Below are 22,507 nucleotides of genomic sequence, written 5' to 3'. Positions count from 1 at the left end.
TTAGTAGATCAAGTTTTACATGAGAACCCATGTCAACAAACGTCATCCAATGACACTACGGAGTGTCAATGTTATAGGTACCAGCACCTGTAAATGTATGTATATATAGGGTGACTCCACCATGACGTTACAAACTTTATATGATGATGGAGAAGGATAAGTGTTCATCATAACAAAATCACCCGAACAGGTACTGGTGCCTATCACTTTGACACTCTGTAGTGTCGTCGGATGACATTTCTGGGCATGGGTTCCTATGTAAAACTTGATCTATTAACACTACGTCCCCTCTGCAGGTTCTAGAAGTGTGTAACATGAATCATATACAGGCATACCAGTGAAAGGGTTAAGTTTAACTGACTTTGCATCCATCTACGTGCCTGCTTCTGCAGTTCTTAACAGTTGTAATGTCCCCACAGAAAATACCCTCTACCACGCACCAATTAATCATTTTCAATCAAACCATCCACATTCACTCACTTTGGAAAAGTTATCTGATCTGATTTTCTCACAATATATGCGGCGACAGCTCGTCGACGCCAGAGTATTTTCTAGTGCGTTTATTCTTTGAAATAACAGAGATGCATATATGCATTCTCCATAGTTGTTAGAGTGGTAACTAGGACAGCTTCTGGAGTATGTGTTGAGGGATTGGCGTGTTTCTGAGAGATACGTATTCTGCTTTTCTTCTCGCTAAAACGAGCCAATTAACATTTGTGGCTAGCGGTTTGTTTGAAGAGAAAGAGACTGTAAACGAAAAATAATTAAGACGTGGAATCACTGGAGATCTGGACATGTAATGGAGATGGATTTAATACACAATTTCCTTCATAAATAAGGTTTGTGACTTTTTTGTTCTGGAGTGAATGAACAAATGAGTAGTTTCTTCTATCATTTGATGATCATGTTGGCCCTGTAATTAGTGGGGAAGTTTCAGCTGTGTCGAAGAGAGCCTGCAATCACCGAGTCTGTGTTAAATCGTCCAAAAAGGCTTTGTACACATCTGGAATTCGCAATCTTTCGTAAAAGGAACAAATTGTCCAAACGATTGATTCTCCCGGCTGAATGCAGTGTTTAACAGTAATAATAAATGTAAAGATCTCTTACAGCAAGCCAGCCGCTGATTACCAAGACAAAGGACTCCACCAAAGATTCTATTTGGCTGATTTCACATAATGAAATATTATATTAAAAACTGTACATAGATAAAGGAGATAAAGGGAGAGAGCGAATGAAAATAGAGATAATACTAATAATCCTCCATTAGTCTAACTTTTCGCCTGTCTTATCACGGATCAGCCAAGAAATGGGAGGCCCTTACTTTACTGTATAGATGTATGTGTGAAGGTGAAGGGATCTTAAAGGCAACAGATACACATCTATACAGACAAGACATTACACAGAGTTAGCGGCTAGCTGCATTCATAATCTATTCTTAGATGAAGAGACGGCAAATTATTATCCGAACATTTAAAAAATGTTAAACAGTGTGACTGCTTTCTAAATTTAACTTATTTTACCAACATATCTTTCCTCAGCGTGAATTTAAAATTCTTACTCATAGCTGCTTGTTGCAAATCACTTTCTCCTGTGCTGTTTTACTGCCTATAACACACACTTGTTCTTGCACTCTTGATCCTACAAAATTTGTAAATTTAGTTTCTGATCTTCTACAACTCCAACACAATTTTCACGAAGATCCTCTACACACTTCAGGCTACTAAAACTGCAACACTAGGACAGATAGCAAAACAAATTTCACTTGCTGTGCATATATAGTGTAGTTGGAAGAACACGTGATTAGATTTGGAGGTGGTGAGGTATACAGTGTAAAAAGTACGGCCTCAATGGCTATAGCCTGGCTGGGCATCCACTTGAAGCGAGTATGGATGTTTGAAAATGCAATGTCATTCCATGCTGCTTCAACTCAGTGCCAGAGTTCATCAGTCAAAGTTTCCAATGAGTGGCAGTGTGTCTCAACATTACATGACCAGACGTATTCAATGGGTGAGAGGTATGGAAAATATGCTGGCCAGCACAAAAGTCGAACACACACTGTCATGGCAGGTCAGGACTGCAACAGCAACATCCACTCTTGCACTGTCATGTTCAGAGGTAATGCCATGGGGACCTCAAAAGTTAGGGCAAAACTATTGGCCATAAAATGTCAGAAATGTAAAGTCCACCATCCAAATTACCAGTTATGCAAACCGGAGGTTATCATGTACTGTACCCAATAGCATGCCATACTACTCTGCCTGGAACTGAACACTTTGCTGAATGCAGTCTGGAATAACAACAATATGAAATGAATCAATTTTTGAAAATATTAGTATTGGAGGCATATAAAAGCAGCAGTAGGAGAGCACAGATATAAAAGGTATTACATATGCAAGCTTTTGGAGCCAGTTGCTTCTTCTTCTTCTTCTGGAAGGGAAAGGAAGAGGGATGAAGGAAAAGGACTGGTGTCTTTCTTCCTCATCTTGTCCGATATGTCTCCCCTTATCCAGAGTTCTGGGTGACTTTTCCAAACTCTACCCCTTTTCCTAAACCTTATCAGCCCTTTACCTTCACCCTTCTTCCTTCTCCTTCATCCATTATGCCAGAGGAAGAACCACTGGCTCTGAAATCTTGCATAAGTAATACCTTTTATATGTGTGTTCTCCTGCAGCTGCTTGGTGAATACATTTTTTTCCACAATAAATTATATTTTCAACAATATGAGAAAGTTAAGATTGGTACTCACCACATCTATGCGTTGAGTGGCACAGAGAGAAATTGGGAATGAAGTGGGAAAGGGATTTGAGGAGAATTACTGTGAGAAAAAGATTTGTGTCCCATTACTGCTAGTGATCAAGTAACATCGTGACAATACTGACTATGAAAGCCTAGTAACACTATTTTGATTCCAGGGCACCTGGAGAAATTACATTTCTCTGTTAAAATCTTATTTTCGAACAAGCGAAAATTATTAGATTTCTAAACTGATGGTGGACAGCTGATAGTTCAGATTTCCACTGAACTACCAACCTCTATGACATGAAAGAGACATCTGATTTACAACACTACCATAACATGTCTCATTAACCCCTTCTTTCATTAGTAGTCCTGCACAGAAAAGGATGAAACTATTAACTTTCCAAAAGCATGATAGAATAGAAAATTTTGAAATAACAAAAAGTCAACCAGAGGAAAAATGAAAAGTTGGTGCCAGTCTTACTGCAGAGTTCTAATGACAAAGGTTAAATCAGTTTGTGCAATATTTTCAACGCTTAGCTAAAAATATTTAATGGCATATTTTTTAATGTCAGTACACTGCCTTTTCCAAGTGAAAAGGCTTTTCAAGTCATCCATCTGCACAGCAGAAAGAATGTATATATTGAAACACTGTTGCAGCTATTTGAAGAAGTAGGCTAATTTTATGATAATTTAGGACAAAAAAGTCAGAACGTTACTAAATGTTAAAGTGCAGAATTTGTAATTTTCTTGTGCAAACTGTGTAGATATGGTTAAAACTGTTTGGAGAACATCCACACAAACAAATCTGTTACAATCTGTATAATAACACAATGAAAATTACACTCATCATGACAATACAGAAATAACCTGGCTGCACAGGGCAGAAATTCAGTGGCGTGGGGGATAATGAAAATAGAGACAAATAATAGTATTACAATGTCTTTAGGATATCTTATTAATTATGGGGCAATTAGTAATTTTTTAAAGTGCTGTTTATGATTATTAGGCTGAATTGTCAATTACATCACATGATACTTTAGCATTACAAAGGTAGTATACAAGGGTTTTTCATTTTTATGATTAAATCTAAAGTATCTAATTGTTAATTTAATGCATAAGTTCCTCTGTACTGTCAGATCATCTCACAGGTACGCTACAAACCGCAACTATTTTAGATTATAACACAGCCAACATCCCTGAAATAAGATTTTTTTTTTTTTTTTATTGATTCAAATTAAGTGCGCAGAGGTTCTGACAAGGTGTAAGTGCCAGACAGAAAAATCTATAATGCAACCTATTCACTGTTAGAGAACAGATTAGTGCTTTTTCAAATTCATCTCACCTCTAGCTGTGTATCAGCTTGATAAAACATCTCTGCACAGCAAGGTACTAATTCCCTACTGCTTCTGTAATGTTTCAGTTCACACCCAAGTCCAAGCATTAGCATTTGAATAATTAGATATTTCAAGAATGAATATTGTAAACTAATGGATAAACTTATTTTTTAATGTAACAGAATGATACAATAACTGAAACAAATTACATATTCTCACAAATATTTCTTTATCAGTCTCATAACACCACCATATTTTCAAATAAATGAACATATAACTCAGGCACAGAATCAAAACTTCTCACAGCACAAACTTTCTTACAATAAATTACAATGCATGAAAGAAAACAGGTGTGAAAAAAGATCTTTTCAGTATTATTAATACAATAATTTCTTGGTTGTTCATACAGTCTAATCACTACAATATTTTACCTCTTTTTGGATATATTATTAAAATCATTATTCAGCTCCCTCAACACTGTGGCTTAGTATTACAGTTCTGCAAAGCCATTCCAGTTCTTATTTTTAAACTGTTAATGAAGGTGACACAAAAAGTAATAAATGTGCTAAATGAGGCACTAGTTGTTAATATGCACACATTGTTGCTCTGATATACCTTTGTATAATATATAATCCCAAATCATAAGTTTGGTAACTATGGATACCAGTGTGTTGTTGTTTCATGAAGGATTCAAATGAAACAACTATTTCAGTTTTTAATCTGCTTAAAAAGTAAGGAACTGTGAAATGTCCGAGGATAATTAAGTACAAATGTTAAGTACCAATTTTTATTATTTGAAACTGGCATGCAAGACAGCTACTTTCAAAGAGAGCTGGTTAAGAAAACACCACTCTTTAAATTTATTATAATTTTCCAATAAATGAAAAATGATTATATCAAGATAATATAACAAATGAATGTTTGACATACAGAAAAATTGTCTCGGGCAACAATGCCGAATACTTCATTTACATTGTGGCCTACTTTGTACTTTTCACTTTAGCCTACGCCGTAGAAACCATATCAATTTTTTATGGTATTTAAGTCCTCAGTTCAAAAGGCAATGGAGCATAGCTGGGTCTCTGCCTATGGGATAAGCCCCCCCCCCCCTTTTATATAATTCTGATGAGGATGACAAATTATATGACAGTGATTTAAAGTACACTAAAATGTAACATGTTTATAGAAACTGAAATGTAATGACTTACAAGGGAAAAGAAAAACTGTACCATCAAATGCGCCAGCCATTGTACGATTTCTTCTTTGATTTGCATAACAAAGAAAATTATTTTGAATTAACTTTTTTCAGCAAGTTAATACACTTGTTGGTTCACTGCATAAAAAGAATGTCTTGGACAGAAGAACTGCAAGGCATTGCAAATTAGTATTCACTGCATTAATCCTATTCTTTACGCTAGAGCCTCTATTAATTGCCTGTGTCCCTGTCGCGTAATTGTGTGTTAATGGTTGTAGTGAGCAGATGTGTATAAGGTGATTTTGGAGGAAACAAACAGTTAAGAGGAACGTACCATCTAAACCATACAACTTGTCTCTTGCAATCTCTTCCTCAAGGATGATAGTCATAAATGAGAACTGAAAAATGGGCATCAGTCTGTTCTGTCTTTATTTATTTTCATAGGCACATCTCAAAGTGACAGCTTCTATAACCCTCTTGATGATATGCTATAAAAATCCTGAAAATAAACAGTGAAATATAATTGAATGTAACAATCACCCATACTTCATTAATGAAGCAAAAAAGTGAAAGTAACTCTTTATTAACTTCAGTAACCATCAACACAGATGGATATCCTTACAAATACCAAATAACTCCAAGAAAAAGATGAACATTATAGTGATTTTTTCCATTTACAAAATAGTATGCATTAGTTCAGTCACCCACAAAAGCTGGCACTAATTCAGTCCTCGCGACAGCAGGGAATTATCCCTAATGCACATTTCAGTTGAAAAACAGTCAGTCCTTCACTAAGTGCTTATGGATACACTCACTGGCATTTTATCCTGTCACGACACTACAGAATCAGTACTTCTTTAAAAAAAGTCAGTATGCTAGTTGCTCAAGATGCAGATTCATCAGGCAACTCATCTTCACTGTCAAGCTTACTGCCACCACTGCAGATGCGACATTTGCAGCACACAATACACGGTGCAGCCAGCAGCAGCAATGGTGAAGCCACAAGCAACAGGATTCCAAAGCCAGCAAATATTCCAATCACCTGGGTCCGGTGCCAGATGACAGAGGCCCGTGAATGGCCTAGTTTGTTCTTGCAAGGTCCTTTATCGTAGTGCCGTAGAAGGAAGTCATCCTGAAAGAAAAAGGAAAAATTTGCAATTTCTTATAACTGTAACAACAAAACATAGTTTTTAAAAAATCCTGATTTTGGATCCATGAAATATGTGCAAAATTCTTTAAACTGTTTCATTACATTCTTGCTTATGAGAAAAAGCTGTTTGTTGCATACTTTCGAACTTTCTCAAAGTTTTCTTTTCAGATTCCTGATCTTTTATCTCAAATACAGTTTGTTCAATTAACTACAAATTTTTGATACATTAAAGATACTTTGGCAGACTCCTAGGGAAGTAAATTTGATGCAGTAATAGAGAAAGAAATGATGTCAATGGAAAGGGATGGGCTGTCCACTACACTCACTCGTCATTTGATACACAAACATAGTATTGTATAAACTAACATAATAAAATAAAAACAATGTAATAGTTTGGCATATGCAGATCAGCTAGTTCATGTTAAGAAGTCACTTTCTTCCATTACTGTTTGCTAATACATTGTTGCTGTTTTCAGTCCATAGACTGGTTTGATCCAGCTTCCATGCTATTCTATCCTGTGCGGCTCCTCCTGAATCTGCATACTGTAGAAACCTACATCCTCCTGAATCATTGTATTCATCTCTCTGTCTCCCTCTGCGACTTTAACCCCGTATACTTCCCTTCAGTACTAAATTGGTGATCCCTTGATGTCTCAGAATATGTACTATCAACCGTCCCTTCTTTTGGTCAAGTTGTGCACAAATTTCTTCTCGCATCGATTCTGTTCAGTATCTCCTCATTAGTTACATGATCAACCCTTCTAATCTTCAATGTTTTTCAGTAGCATCACATTTAGAAAGCTTCTATTTCATTTTTGTCTAAGCTGTTCATTGCCCATGTTTCACTTCCGTACATAGCAATGCTCCATACAGATACCTTCAGAAAAAGGCTTTTAACACTTAAATCTATATTCAATCTTAAGAAATTTCTCTTCTTCAGAATTGCTTTTATTGCCATTGCCAGTCTACATTTTATATCCTCTCTATTTAGGCCGACACCAGTTATTTTGTTGCCCAAATAGCAAAACTCACCTACTACTTTAAGTATCTTGTTTCCTAATTTAATTCCCTTAGCATCCCCTACATTCCATAATCTTGGTTTTGTTTTTGTTGATGTTTATCTTATATTTTCCCTTCAAGTCACTGTCTGTTCCCTTCAACTGCTCTTCCAAGTTGTTTTCTGTCTCTGACAGAATTACAATGTCATTGGCAAACCTCATTTTTATTTCTTCTCTATGAACTTTAATTCCTACTCCAAATTTTTCTTTTGTTTCCTTTACTGCTTGCTCAATATACAGATTGAATAACACTGGGGAGAGGCTACAACCCTGTCTCACTCCCTTCCCAACCACTGCTTCCCTTCATGTCCCTCAACTCTTATAACCGCCATCTGGTTTCTGTACGAATTGTAAATAGCCTTTCGCTCCCTGTATTTTACCCCTGCCACCTTCAGAATTTGAGAGAGAGTATTCCAGTCAACATTGTCAAAAGCTTTCTCCAAGCCTACAAATGCTATAAATATAGATTTGCCTTTCCTTAACTTATCTTCTATGAGAAGTTGTAGGATAATCCAAAATGATCTTCCCCAAGGTCAGCTTCTACTACTTACTCACCAGATGGAAGCGTTTTGTCGTGGCTGGCTCTCCCAAGGCTACCAGTAGCTCTAACAGTATGTTGTCTACTCCTGGGGCAGTGCTTCAACTTCAGTCTTTAAGTGCTTTATCAAATTCTTCATGCAGTATCATATCTCTCTTCTCATTTTCCTCTAAGTCCTCTTCCATTTCCATAACATTACCCGCAAGTACATCTCCCTTGTACAGACCATCTATGTACTCCTTCCACCTTTCTACTTTCCTTTCTTTGCTTTGCTTAGGACTGGTTTCCCATCTGAGCTCTTGATACTAATACAGGTGGTTGTCTTATGCTTCTACATCCTTACATTTGTCCTCAGCCATTCCCTGCTTAGTCATTTTGCACTTCATCTCATTTTTTAGACGTTTGTATTCCCTTTCGCTTGCTTCATTTATTGCAATTTTATATTTTCTCCTATCCTTGATTAAATTCAATATCTCTCGTGTTACCCAAGGATTTCTACTAGCCCTCACCTCGTTTACCTACTTGATCCTCTGCTGCCTCCACTATTTCATCTCTCAAAGCTACCCGTTCTATTGTATTCCTTTCCCCTGTTCTTGTCAATCATTCCCTAATGCTCCCTCTGAAACCATCTACCTCTGGTTCTTTCAGTTGCAATCTAAAATCTAACATTATATAATTAATCAGAAACCTTCCAGTGTCTCCAAGTCTCTTCCACATATACAATCCTTTTGTGTGGTTTTTAGACCAATTGTTAGCGATGATTAAATTATAGTCTGTGCAAAATTGTACCAGGTGGCTTCCTCTTTCATTCCTTCCCCCCAGTCCACATTTGCCTACTATTTTTCCTTCTCTTCCTTTTCTTACTATTGAATTCCGGCCTCCCATCACAATAAAATTGTTGTCTCCTTTAACTATCTGAATAATTTGTATAGTAAGTAGCATTCAGCTAAATCCTAATCAGTGCAACATTAACAGCCACTGCATACAGATTAGTAATCAAATGTGCATATTTTCTCAGGAATACCTTGCTTATTATTAGGAATACCTAGCTTAGTGTGGTGTAACAAGCATAATATTCAAATAATATGAAACTACTTTCTAAAGAGGAGACATAGTCATACGAAGGTTAATAATTATCATAAGCACATATTAGCTTCTAAAAATATCATTGCACAAATGTTACCAACTAAATGTTAGTTTGTGAGGTGCAAAAACAGCAGTGAAATGCTTTTTATTGCATTTCAGTAAATAAGCTATTATATTTAAATACATCATTTCTTCACTACTCCCTGTGCATAAACAGGAATTAAATCTTGCACCAGCAACAACATCTGTAACAATATTGCAAAGGAAATGGAACACAGAAACAAAAAGGTGCTGGTGTGCAAATTAATTATAGAAAGAGGGGAGAAACAGGTGTGGGGAGGGGTGTGAGGGGCAGTTCCAAAAGGACTGGGATTCAAGCATCTACTCCAAGAAAAAAGGGAAGTGGACACTCACAATGAATATTCAATAGATGATACAGACAAATGTGGCATTAGGCAGAGATTTCTGCATTATTATGAATAATACAAGGAAATATCAACTCTGGGGAAACTAAACAGCTTTCGTCATACAGACCTGGATTTAAAGGCAAGAAACGGAAAGTGATAAAATTGTTCTGTTGGTTGGTTGGTTGGTTGGTTTAAAAGGGGGAAAGGGACCAAACTGCGAGGTCATCGGTCTCTTGTTCCAACTAGAACAATTACCCAAGGGAAAGAAGAAAACAAAGAAGATGTACGGAACAATAACAGGAGAAAGGAAGAACCTGAAGAGCGACAGAAGGACAACAAACACTACAATGGACAAAACAAACAAAACAAGAAAACCACAGAGAGACGCAAGAAACCGAGAGAAGAGATTAAAAACAAGAAAGCAGATTACCATATCTGGCTGACTATGAGAATAAAAAAGCAATAAGCCAGCCACTCTGCAACACATTAAAACCTCCACCCTAAATGCCCTAGGGTGGAGGACACAGAGGGACAAAGGACATGCATTAAAACTCAGATCAAATGATAAAACCCACCCTCACGAGTAAAACATAAAACTAAAGCTGCTGTTGAGGCATTGTCACCCAACACCAAAGGTAGGGTGCTGGGAAAGCTAAAAGTCCACTGCAGAGCGGCTAAAAGAGGGCAGTCCAGCAAGAGGTGGACGACTGTCATTTGGGAGCCACAGCCAGTGGGTCCTCGTGATGGAGGAGGTAACCATATGTGAGCTATGTATGGCCAATGTGGAGCCGACAAAGGACAACTGATTCCCTGTGAGAAGCCCACATGGAAGACTTCCACATATTTGCAATCTCCTTAATGACACACAGTTCGTTGTGCATACTGTCACTCCATCTCCTAAAGCCGAAAAACCTTGCGGCGTAAGACAGAACGCAGATCAGTTTCAGGGATGCCAAATTCCAGGAATGGTTTCCGCGTACCCTGTTTGGTCAGTCTGTCAGCAAGTTCGTTGCCTCGGGTTCTGACATGTCCTAGGGTCCACACAAACACAACGACTGGACCATTCCAGGGCAGAGATGGACTCCTGGATGTTCGCTACCAAAGGATGGCGAGGGTAACACTGCAGCCAGCAAGCAAGGAATGCTGTTCAATATGGCCCCTGTGGACATAGGCAAAGCCAACATTACCATCAGCCATTTGTCCATTGATGTAAACAACTTCAGAGCCCCAGAACACGTCAAGAATGGAGAAGAAGTGACAGTGGAGAGCGGCGGGGTTAACGGAGTCCTTAGGGCCTTGCAAAAGTTCCAGAAGAAAGCTTCAGATGAGGTGTACACCATGGAGGGGTACGTTAATGGACCTTAAGTAGAGGTGGTAAAGGGAAGGACTCCAGTTCGGAGAGAAGGGATCGCATGCAAACCTCAATCATTAGCCCTGACCTGGCCTGCCAATGTGGAAGATGAACTACCATGGGTGGGTAAAGGAGACGGTAATTCGGACGCTCAGAACTACGAATGTGTGCAACATAACTGGTGAGCAGTTATGCATGTCGGATCCGCAATGGAGGGACTCCAGCCTCCACCAGAACACTGGTCACCGGACTCATTCTAAAAGCTCCTGTCGCTAGGCGAACGCCATGGTGGTGCACTGGGTCAAGAAAACGCAATGCTGAGGGCGCCACCAAACCGTAAACCAGACTGCCATAGTCAAGGTGGGACTGAACAAGCGTTCTGTAGAGCTGCAGCAGCATAGAGCGATCTGCACCCCAGCAGGTGTTGCTCAAGCAGCACAGAGCATTGAGGTGCTGCCAGCACTCTCACTTAAGCTGATGAAGGTGAGGTAGCTAAGTCAATTGGGCATCGAAAATCAGTCCTAAGTAAACACCATTACTGGAGGAGCAATACAAAATGCAGAAGTCATCCGCATTCAGAGAAAGGGAGACCAATGGCCCTACAGCTACTGCTAGGCTGTTCACAGCCACTAAAATCAGAGACACTCAATACGGAGCTCTGCAGAACGCCATGCTCCTGAATACAGGGGGAACTATGGGAGGCACCAACTTGGACACAAAAAGTAAGGAGCGACAGGAAGTTTTGGATAAAAATCAGAAGCGGGCCCCAGAGACCCCACTCATACAATGTGGCAAGGATATGATGTTGCCAGGTCATGTCATATGCTTTACGGAAGTCAAAAAAGATGGCAACCACGTGTAGGCATCTGGAAAAGGCTGTTCGTATGGCAGACTCAAGGGACACAAGATTATCAGTGGTAAAGTGACCCTGGCGGGAACCGCCCTGACATGGAGCCAGTAGGCCACGAGACTCCAGAACCCAACCCAACCACCGTCACACCTACGTTTCAGCAGCTTACAGAGAATGTTGGTGAGTCTGATGGGCCGATAGCTATCCACATCAAGTGGATTTTTACCGGGTTTGAACACTGGAATGATGGTGCTCTCCTGCCAATGAAATGGAAGGACGCCATCACACCAGATCCGGTTGAAAATGATGAGGAAATATCCCTTGTAGGCAGATGAGAGATGTTTACTCATCTGACTGTGGATCCGATCTGGCCCAGGAGCTGTGTCAGGGCACTGTGTATCGGCACTGAGGAGCTCCCACTGTGTAACTGGGGCATTATAGGGTTCACTGTGGCTTGTAGTGAACGAGAGGACTTTCCTTTCCATCCATCGTTTGAGGGTGCGAAAGGCTGGGGGATAGTTCTCTGACGCAGAGGCTTGAGCATAATGCTCAGCAAAGTGCTCAGAGCACGCCATTGATGTTAATGCCAGGGACACCAGTTGGGGTCTGGTACCCAAAAAGATGTCTGATCTTCATCCAGACTTGGGAAAGTGACGTATGGCACCCACTGGTTGACACATACCTCTCCCAACACTCCTGTTTCCCTCATTTTGTAAGCAGGCGAATGCGTGCACTGAGTCGCTTAAAGGCTATTAGGTGATCTAGGGAAAGGTGTGCTTATGTCACTGTAGAGCTTATTGATCCTCTTTAATTGCCTCAGTGACTTTCGGTGACCACCAAAGGGTCTGTCTTTTGCCTGAGGTACCATAGAGAATGAGGGATTGCGTTTTCCGCCACAGAAATTATCGTTGTAGTGACCTGCTCAATCACAACATCAATGGCACCAATTCAACAGTGACAGCAGAGGTGAAGGCTACCAAGTCTGCCTTGTTTATAGCCCATCTGGGTAGGCATCCATGGGCATGACACCGGGCGAGTGACAGGAAGATGGTGAAGTGGTCACTACCACACAGGTTGTCATGTGCTCTCCAGTGGCTAGATGGGAGAGTCCTGGGCTGCAAATTGGTAAATCAACTACCATGAGCCACACTGAAATGTGTGGCAGCCCCAGTATTTTAAGAGGCAGAGGTCGAGTTGGGACAGAAAATTTTCGACATCTCTGCCACAGCCAGTAAGCATGGTGCTACCCCAAAAGGGGTTATGGGTGTTATTATGGAGTTGATCAATCACTGCAGCCAATACGTTCAGGGGTACCCCACCATCTGGAGGGAGATATACATTACAGACAGTTATTTCCTGTGTCGTCCATATCCTGACAGCTACAGCTTCAAAAGGAGTTTGAAGGGGCACAGGTTCACTACATACAGAGTTCAGGACATAAACGCAAACTCCACCTGACAGTGTATTATATTCGCTGTGGTTCTTGTAATATCCCCTGTAGCCGCGAAGGGCAGGGGTCCGCACTGCCACAAACCTGGTTTCCTGGAGGGCAATGCAGAAAGCAGATGCAAAGCTTAACAGTTGCCATAGCTCAGCCAGGTGGTGGAAAAAACCACCGCAATTCCATTGGAGGATGACGTGATCATGAGACTGGGAAGGCATGGAACACTCAATGAGGCAGTCTACACCTCAGGGTCACCTGCTGCCTCCGACTTATTTCCTGAACAAGCTATATCCATTGTGTCTGAGGGTTTGGCGAGATCTAGGTCCTTAACAGATGCCAGTCCCTTCACCTCATCCTCAGATGCAGAACTTGTAGGCGGCGGCGGTGTGGGTGCCTTGCCAATTCCCTTGGTCTTGGGGGTCTTCTTACTGGATTTCTTTCGCTGATCCTTGGGTTTCTCTGGCTGGGAGGGCTTCACTGATTCAGTCTCCAGGTCTGATGATGATCATGAAACCCTACAGCCAACTGGTTTTGGGCACTTCAGCCACTGGCGGGTGTCATCTTTCCCACAATCAGAAACCTGAGAAGGGAGTGACCCAAGGGACTCTTTCCTAGGAAGAGGAGCCGAAGAATACTTCACTTCTCCGGCTGAGAAGTGGGGACTGGTGTCCCCGATGGTAGGGGGGACTGTGCTCCTGAGGTAGGTGCTGGGGGCGCAACAGGGAGGGAAGTGTCCCCCCCCCCCCCCCCTCCCCACCATCAAGAGGGCAAGTGTAGTCTTCCGGCTCCGAGAGCCGACTGGAACTCTTGGAACTGATGGGGCTACAACTGTTCTCGTAGTGGTGCCATAAGAGACGGTCATGGCCACAGGATGAAGGTGCTCAAATTTCCTCTTGGCCTCAGTGTAGAACAGTCGGTCCAGGGTCTTGTATTCCATGGTTTTCCTTTCTCGCTGTAAAATCCTGCAGTCTGGTGAGCAAGGGGGAATGATGCTCTCTGCAGCTGACACAGATGGGAGGCGGGGCATGTTGAGTATTGGGATGGGATGGACGTCCACAATCTTGACATGTGATGCTGAAAGTACAGAGGGAAGACATATGGCTGAACTTCTAGCACTTAAAGCACCGCATTGGGGGATGGATATATGGCTTGACATCACAGCAGTAGACTACCACCTTGACCTTCTCAGGTAATGTGTCACCCTCGAAGGCCAAGATGAAGGCACTGGTCCAACCTGATTATCCCTCAGACCCCGATGGATGTGTCGGACGAAATGAACTCCTCGTCCTCTAAGTTGGCACGCAGATCGTCCTCAGGCTGCAAAAGAAGGTCTCTATGGAATATACTACCCTGGACCATATTTAAGCTCTTATGAGGCGTGGTGGTAATGGAAACATACACCAGCTTGTCACAAGCGAGTAATGTCCGTGAGTGGGCAGAGGATGCCATTTTTATCAAGACTGACCCTGACAGCATTTTGGACAAGCCCTCCACCTCCCCAAACTTGTCCTCTAAATGCTCTACAAAAAACTGAGGCTTCACCAAGACAAAAAAAGCCCTCATGAGTTCTTGTACATATGAGGTACGGGGGAATAAGGTGCACTGCCATCCTTAGCCTGGCATTCCTCCCTTGGTGTGGCTTGGGAGGGGAATGATTTAGGATCATACTTCCTTGCATTGTATTGAGACTTGGAACACTTCAAGACTGCTGGTGTTTGATCACCAGCAAGTGATGACGTGGTATGCCTCATCACGCGCAATCCATCAGGGCCCTCCCCACAGGTGCCACCCAGCCGCAGCAAAGGCCACTTTGCAGGATGGCCATGGCCATTGCCAGGAGTTCCGATGCCCCAACATGATGGGCATCTACTCCTTGGCATACTTGGGGAGTGAACGGCACAGGTATCAACAGAGCAATCCCTCTGTAGTCAGGAGGCTACAACCAATAGGGTATACGCTAGCCCCAACACAACGGACTGGCTACCATGCTGGATACGAGGTGCAAGGAATTCCATGGTCATTGTCAGCACAGAAAACGACACTGCCTAGTGGGTGGAGGAAAACACACCCAGGAAGGTGTCCTCGCTCAAGAGATGGAGGATGAGTGAGACTGCAATGCCACGATGAGAAAATGGGCTAAAAATCTCAATATATGATGGACACGCTGCACCATGTAAGGTGCCCTTCCCTAATTGGCTCGCTCTTCAGGAAAATTTTGAAAAATTGGGGTCAAACCCTAGAGGGTACCATCACATAAAGGCCGAAAGGTGTGAAACTCCTTTCAGTAGCCTCTTATGACAGGCAGGAATACCTCGGGTCTATTCTAACCCCAGGCCCGCAGGGGGAATTGTTCTGTTCACGAAATTTACATTTAAATGATATAAGAAGGAATGAGTATACATAGATGATCTACATTAGATTTTGCTGTAAAAAAAGTATCATCATAATTAAAGTGACCAATGACTTAGTTGAGGTGCAATGTGGATTCACACACCTTACATCTTGAAAATATGTTGGCAAAGTGACAGTGTGAAAAGCAGTGTCACACGAAAGTGCTGGTTAACAGTCAACTGTAGCACTTCTCAACGATAACACAAGTTTCGGGTTATTTTTCATACATGGTTCAAAGATGAGAACTCTGAATTATCATTCATAAATGGACAGATATCTGTATGGGGAGAAAATTGGCAACTCACCTTAAATAACGAAAAGTGAGAGGTCATCCACACGAGTGCTACAAGGAATCCGTTAGTTACATGATAAATCAGTGAAATCTAAATGCTGTAAATTCAACTAAATACCTAGGAATTACATTTACTAACAACTTAACTTGGAAGGAAAACTTAGAAAATGTTGTGGGGAAGGCTAACCAAAGAATGCATTTTACTGGCAGGACACTTAGAAAATGTAACAGATCTACTAAGGAGACTTCTTACACTACACTTGTCTGTCCTCTTTTAGTATACTGCTGTGCGGTGTGGGATCCTTACCAGAAAGGATTGACAGGGCACATCGAAAAAGTTGAAAGGAGGACAGCACGTTTTGTATTATTGCGAAATAGGGGAGAGAGAGTCACTGAAATGATACAGGATTTGGGGTGGACATCATTCCAATCACCAACTTTCTCCTCTGAATGCGAAAATATTTTGTTGACACTGGCCTGCATAGGGAGAAATGATCACCATGATAAAATAAGTGAAATCAGAGCTTGTACGGAAAGATATAGGTGTGGCCCAGGTAAGTTAAAATGTTGGACAGACCTGTGCTAGATTAATAAAAAGTTAGGTACGATCCTGGCAGGCCAGTTATCAGATACTTAATGAGCCAGATTTGAGGTGTGACAATGTGAAGGAACACCAACTTTCGCCTGTTTATTCCACTCACAAACATGTAAAACAAAATTTGTTTCCTTCCGACTGACCTGAAATCTCGCAACTGGAATTAGGTATGTAGTTACAATACATCAACCACCTTGCTCTCAGAGAAAAACAGTGTCTGATGCTTTTGTTCTTGTAACATTAGAAAACTGAAGAAGTCTGTATATTATATTAAAAAGTTGTGCTGTGACATCTGGAGGAGAGAGATTTTGATAGACAAGAACACTGACAATATAATATCAGTCAATATGAATTTGAGCAAAGAGTCCGTGACTGAGAAGGCAGATGACAAATCAATAGACACATCTGAGGAAGACAGAGACCAACCAAATAAGTTAGTAATAGAGGTACGGCCACTGAATTGTCACGAGCAGCTAAGGTAAGATAAATGTACTGTAAATCCTGTTTATGTTCTTGTTATAGATGTTCAGTGTGTGACAGCACTCCTGTTGTAAGGGTAGATGAAGCCTTGTTAGTTTGGTTGGGAAAACAGAACATGATGTTTTGATATATGATCCAGTCCTGTAAAAAAAGGCACTAAACATAACCAACAAGCTACCCAACTTCACAACAAGCTAAGGTAGGATGGGAAGATGGAAAGCTCATCAGCTTTTAGTGACACGTAAAATTTTTTAGAGGGATACACTGACTGCAGAATACTTAAAAAAGAATTTTAAGCTATTTCTTCCAAAAGCTAGCCCACATCAGATTTATACTGCAAATGTATTTGGACTAGTTTATTGAATGCACCAGAAAGTCACTAGCTTTCAAATTATATGACTTGGCAATGCGTTACAAAAGATGCAAAGATACATTACAGTTTTTGCTTGTAGCAAAATAATCATAAATTCCCTCTCGCTAAGGTAGGATGGGAAGAGGGAAAGCTCATCAGCTTTTAGTGACACGTAAAATTTTTTAGAGGGATACACTGACTGCAGAATACTTAAAAAAGAATTTTAAGCTATTTCTTCCAAAAGCTAGCCCACATCAGATTTATACTGCAAATGTATTTGGACTAGTTTATTGAATGCACCAGAAAGTCACTAGCTTTCAAATTATATGACTTGGCAATGCGTTACAAAAGATGCAAAGATACATTACAGTTTTTGCTTGTAGCAAAATAATCATAAATTCCCTATCCTGCTGATAGGTAAATAAAAACATACACAACCACTGAAACTTGTTAACTGGTCATGTTCACCAGTAGTATACAAATAACAAAATAATGCATGACTGGACAGGCCACCTTGTTTACTGACAATTTTCAGGTACATCCAGGAGTGGAGCACCTCATCAGTGGTGACACCAGAGCGAAGTTCTTCCCTTCTAATGTTGTGTCTCTTCTGCAACCAATGGATTAAGGTGAACTGAAGAACATAAAAAACTATAGCAATATACAGATACTGGGGAAATTAACTGAAGAAGATGGAGAAGTTGGTGTGATTTCTGGTCTGAAATCGGTAAATATCACAGATGTGATTATTATGGTTGCACCTTCTTGGGATGAAGTTACTGAACTCTATATTCTGAAGTCATGGGAAACAGTATGGCCCCACTATATGTGAGTCCAACATTCTTGGTGGTTTGGTTGTAAGTGATAGTGTCATGTGTGCCTAGGTTGCAGAATGACGGTGACATGGGATACGGCCTGATGACCAATGACAAAATTTTTATTGCTGCCTGTTGTACTACAGAGAATAACTGTGATAGTGAAGTGGTCAACAAGAGTAACATTTCAGAGGAAGAAATAATGACTCATGTGCAGGCAACTGCATAGCTGTAAAAACTAATGGTTTATCTAGAATGTCAGCCAAAAACTACTTCAGTCAAACAGATGATCTACATCTACATCTACATTTAAGCGATTGTGCTGCTCTCAAGTGCTACAAGTTTTAAACTAAAGAAGCATACTCACTATTTTAGTAAATAAATGTGAGTAGATTACAGTAACTATACACTTAAGTGCCAGTAAATGTTTCATGTTAGTGCCAAAATAAAAGGTTTTTTTATTGTAGTACATATTGGTGTCTTTGTAGTTATATTCTGATTAAAATAACTTTGTGACAACAAGATTGCAGGGGAAGGGGGCAATGTTGGCAACATGCAGCAAGCTACATTATGCAAGGTTCATTTTGCATGTACCTACATAACTGGCAATAGGAGTGTATGCGTTGCTCAAGAAAGAACTACACTTGGCTGGCAGCTGACCCCTTACCACTCAACTCAATCTAAAAGTAATTTTAAAATGAGCATAATAGAATATTTCCAGATTATCTGAGTTTTTGGTAATGCAGTATGACCTAATCTGGACAAACAAGGTTCTTGAGTAATGCTGTTCTGAAACTTTGGTTATCTACAGATTACACTATTCATTTTTCTTTGGCCAACTTTCTTCTATTCTTTGACCCACATGCTGTCTTCTGCTGTCCATCAAGCAGCTTCCTTAGAAAATGCCATTTCAAGATGCAATTTTTCTACAGAAACCCCCAGATCTTCCAAAAAATCCCCTTTTACAGATGAGAGCACTTTGGATTTCTAAGAAGATAGGGAAATTTAGTGTCATGTTCAATGATTGAGCATTAATGTTACAAAGACTGTATGTAACAGAAAATTAAGTACATAAATATTTCTATAGTACCTTTTTAGCACACATATACTATTGTTGTGTACTTACATCAAGTGAAGCGAGGCAGTACCAACAGAAAACATGCTTGCAGCGCTTGCACATCATTTGTGCACACCCTTCATCCTTCTCTATGGGCACATTGCACATGGGGCAGCACTTGATGAGGTCAGAGTCGAATGGTATGCCTGGTGGCTCGGAGGCAGGAGCTGCCTGCTCGCATGGCACACCTGGATGCCACGGGCGACGGCAGTTGGAACAGAAGTCATCTGCACAAGTGGGACAGTGCACGCATTGTGGTCTGCACTTCTCCGTGGGGCACACTGAGCAAACTGTCTCACAACCAGCACGGGGACACCACGTGCGTGCCACGTCCAGGTCCACCTCTGGAAACACCATAGCTGTCTCAATACCATGTAACAAGAGAAGGGGCACAATTCATAAAATTATAATGTCACAGTGGTTGTCTTATTATTGTCTACTTGTTTTTATCTTCTGAGAACAGCCATCTAAAAATGTTGCTAATTATATCATAAAGATGTATGTCACAGAGATAACTATGAAATATCATTATTTCTTCTTTCAATTTATGCATTGTATATTAGCTAATACAATACTGGGGGGGGGGGGGGGGCAGCACTACTGCAATACACAATATGCCAGTAGCTGCGATCAGACATGCAAATATGTTGTTCCCAATGGTCTATCACAAATGATATGAAGACGCTATGTTGTGGAGGAAAATTGTTACGTCTCCAGCTGCGATGTTCAAGAATTTTTTTTCCGCCAAGCAGCTACCAAAATTAACATACCTGCATACCAATTTGCAGCCATATAGCATTGTATAGCCATATAATATTGTAGTGCACTGAAAACTGAGTTAGAATGCTTTGAAACTGATATGCAAATAAATTTTAGTTCCTGCTCAGGAGGAAAGGGGGGGAGTGGGGTGGGGGGGGGGGGGACTGGAGAACAGCTGTTACACAAAAATATGAGGACAGTGGTAATGGTCACTGCTTGGGAGGGGAAGAAGGGGGGGGGGGACAACCTTACACAAAGGTGGTGGTTTCTGGTCATTCATCATACTGTCAGAATGCACAATACTTAATTGTTCCCTCTGTTTCACATTGGTAGCAATGACAAAGTTTCAAGGTATCGTCAAAGGAGAATGAGAGTTACATGCAAAATATTGTTTTTAGTGTAATTTCAGTAGTCATCCTGAAGTGTGAATGTACAAGATTTTTCAGAACAATAAATTACATTTAATGTCCATTTAAATGTGGTGAAAACTCTCAAAAGTCTTGTTGAACATTTTGGGTATACAGGACTTGGGCGTCAAATTGTTTTTGTACATCTGTGTGTAATGTATGAATGTAAAAGGAGGAATTCTGTATTGTTTCTTGTTCAATTACTATATTTCTGGCACATACAGTTACTTTGGTTTATAGTAGCATGTATGTGCTACTAAATGTCATTCCTCATCGTATGAGCAAAAGGTGGTGTAAGGAGAGGCTGCTGTGGAAAGTTGTCAAGCTTTCACCTTATAAACAGGTCATTGTATCTACCTGTAGCTTAAATGCTGCTGCTGCTGATGATGATGATATGGATTAGGAAGTTCACCATTTGGGTTTTTGGTGCCATGGCACAATAAATATTTCAACATAAATACTTATTCAATGGTCACTAGGCAAAACAAAGCTATCATTTGTCTGCTTATACTTTAAATCTACACGAACACCTATGAGCTATGAAAGATTGTAACATATTTAAGGTGTATTCTTGTTTCCCTGGCATGTTCTATATCCTGGAGGATCTCCTCCCTACAGAGCTAATGGTACAAATGTACATCTAATTTAATCTAATCAACTAACATTATGTACATCAACTTAGTTGTAACAAAAAATCATTGGGAATAAACTTGAGAACTAAGGCAATACTTTTTACAGTGGATTAGTCTTTCAATAAAAATGGAAAATCGCATACAAATAAGATTGAATGTGTATTTTAGGCAAGTATAGCATTGATGAAAGGCTACTTCACAAAATCTGCGCCTGATTTATACAAAATCATTCTTTGTATCTGGGAAAGTGTAGAAGCTTTCATAGTTTAGTTCACACCACAAAACCATTCAAATAATAAATTTAGGAAAATGTAGCGAAGAACCTAAAACTACAAATCACACTCATTGTAGTGAGAGGCAGTGGACACCATTACAACCAGTGACATTTAAAGTAAACTTATTACAGTCTCAGATACTTAATGTTTAAATGTACATGAAGAGAGATTTTATGCTGCAGTGGATGGACTGCATTATTTTCTTTTTACCAAAGACGTACCACAGGTGGTACATTCTTGGTGGACCTAAAGAAATTTAGAGCTACACACACAAAGAAAGCCAACTGTGTGAGCTTACAAACAGAACATTTAAAGATCATTTACTCAGCGAGAGTTTCAACAAAACTTAGCTAAACAAAGTTATTGGTAGCATGCTTTTGTACAAAATGCTAATAAGAATGCACGTCTGAGAAAGAGTAATGGCAGAGAACAAAGATTATTTATAAGAAAGGTACTGCACTCTGCAGCTGTGGTCCTAGTGGATTCAAATCATGCCACCTGCAGCAAAATCACTTTTCCAAGCATGAACAGTGAATTCTAAAGAAAGCAGTAGTTGTCAAAAGACAAAGGATTTCCCTATAATACATATAGGGTGTTCAAAAAGAAACGAGCCAGAGGCATAATTACAGAAACCAGCAACTGCATGTTTGAAGTATTAACCCTGGCTGTTGAGACACTCATCCTACTGTGACACAAGGTGGTGAATGGCTGTCTCATAAAATTCCCAGGGCTGCGATGTTAACCAGTTCCGCATGTACAGCTGGACGTCATCGTCCGAGGTGAATTGTTTGCCCCTCAGAGCCTTTTTGAGGGGACCAAAAATGGGGTAATTGCAGAGAGAGAAGTCTGGACTGCATAGAGGGTGGCCGAGGACCTCCCATTTGAATTTCGGCAGGAGTGCCGTGACTGTGTTGGCCGTATGGGGCTTTGGATGGTGAGATTTTTGATTTGATTGCTTGGCGAAGAGTGGTAAAGGTTTGCGAGTAATGCTGGGCATTCACTGTTGTTCCATGCTGCAGGAAGTAAATCATAAGGGGGCCATCTTGGTCCCCTAAAAAGGGTCTGAGGGGCAAACAATTTACTTTGGATGATAACATCCAGCTGTATGTGTGAACTGGTTAACATCGCAGCCCCGGAAATTTTATGAGACAACAATTCACCGCCTTGTGTCACAGTGGGACAAGTGTCAACAGCCAGGGTCTACTACTTCTAACGTACAGTTACTGGTTTCGGTAATTAT

The 22,507-nt window shown here is 40.6% G+C and overlaps 1 protein-coding gene across 1 annotated transcript in view; it reads right to left on the bottom strand.

The window, feature by feature from the left end:
- Positions 1 to 4,893: 4,893 nt before the first annotated feature.
- LOC126175912 (E3 ubiquitin-protein ligase RNF144A) overlaps positions 4,894 to 22,507 on the bottom strand; it is a 127,662-nt gene continuing 110,048 nt past the window's right edge. The window contains exons 3-4 of the mRNA XM_049922980.1: positions 19,204 to 19,538; positions 4,894 to 6,400 (exon numbers count right to left, since the gene is read on the bottom strand). Coding sequence (XP_049778937.1) covers positions 6,152 to 6,400; positions 19,204 to 19,538 — 584 coding nt within the window. The 3' untranslated portion in view covers positions 4,894 to 6,151. The remainder of the gene's footprint in view (positions 6,401 to 19,203; positions 19,539 to 22,507) is intronic.

Source organism: Schistocerca cancellata, chromosome 3, assembly GCF_023864275.1.
Source record: "Schistocerca cancellata isolate TAMUIC-IGC-003103 chromosome 3, iqSchCanc2.1, whole genome shotgun sequence".
In the NCBI taxonomy this organism is placed as follows: domain Eukaryota; kingdom Metazoa; phylum Arthropoda; class Insecta; order Orthoptera; family Acrididae; genus Schistocerca; species Schistocerca cancellata.
This window is presented reverse-complemented; position numbering and strand designations above follow the sequence as displayed.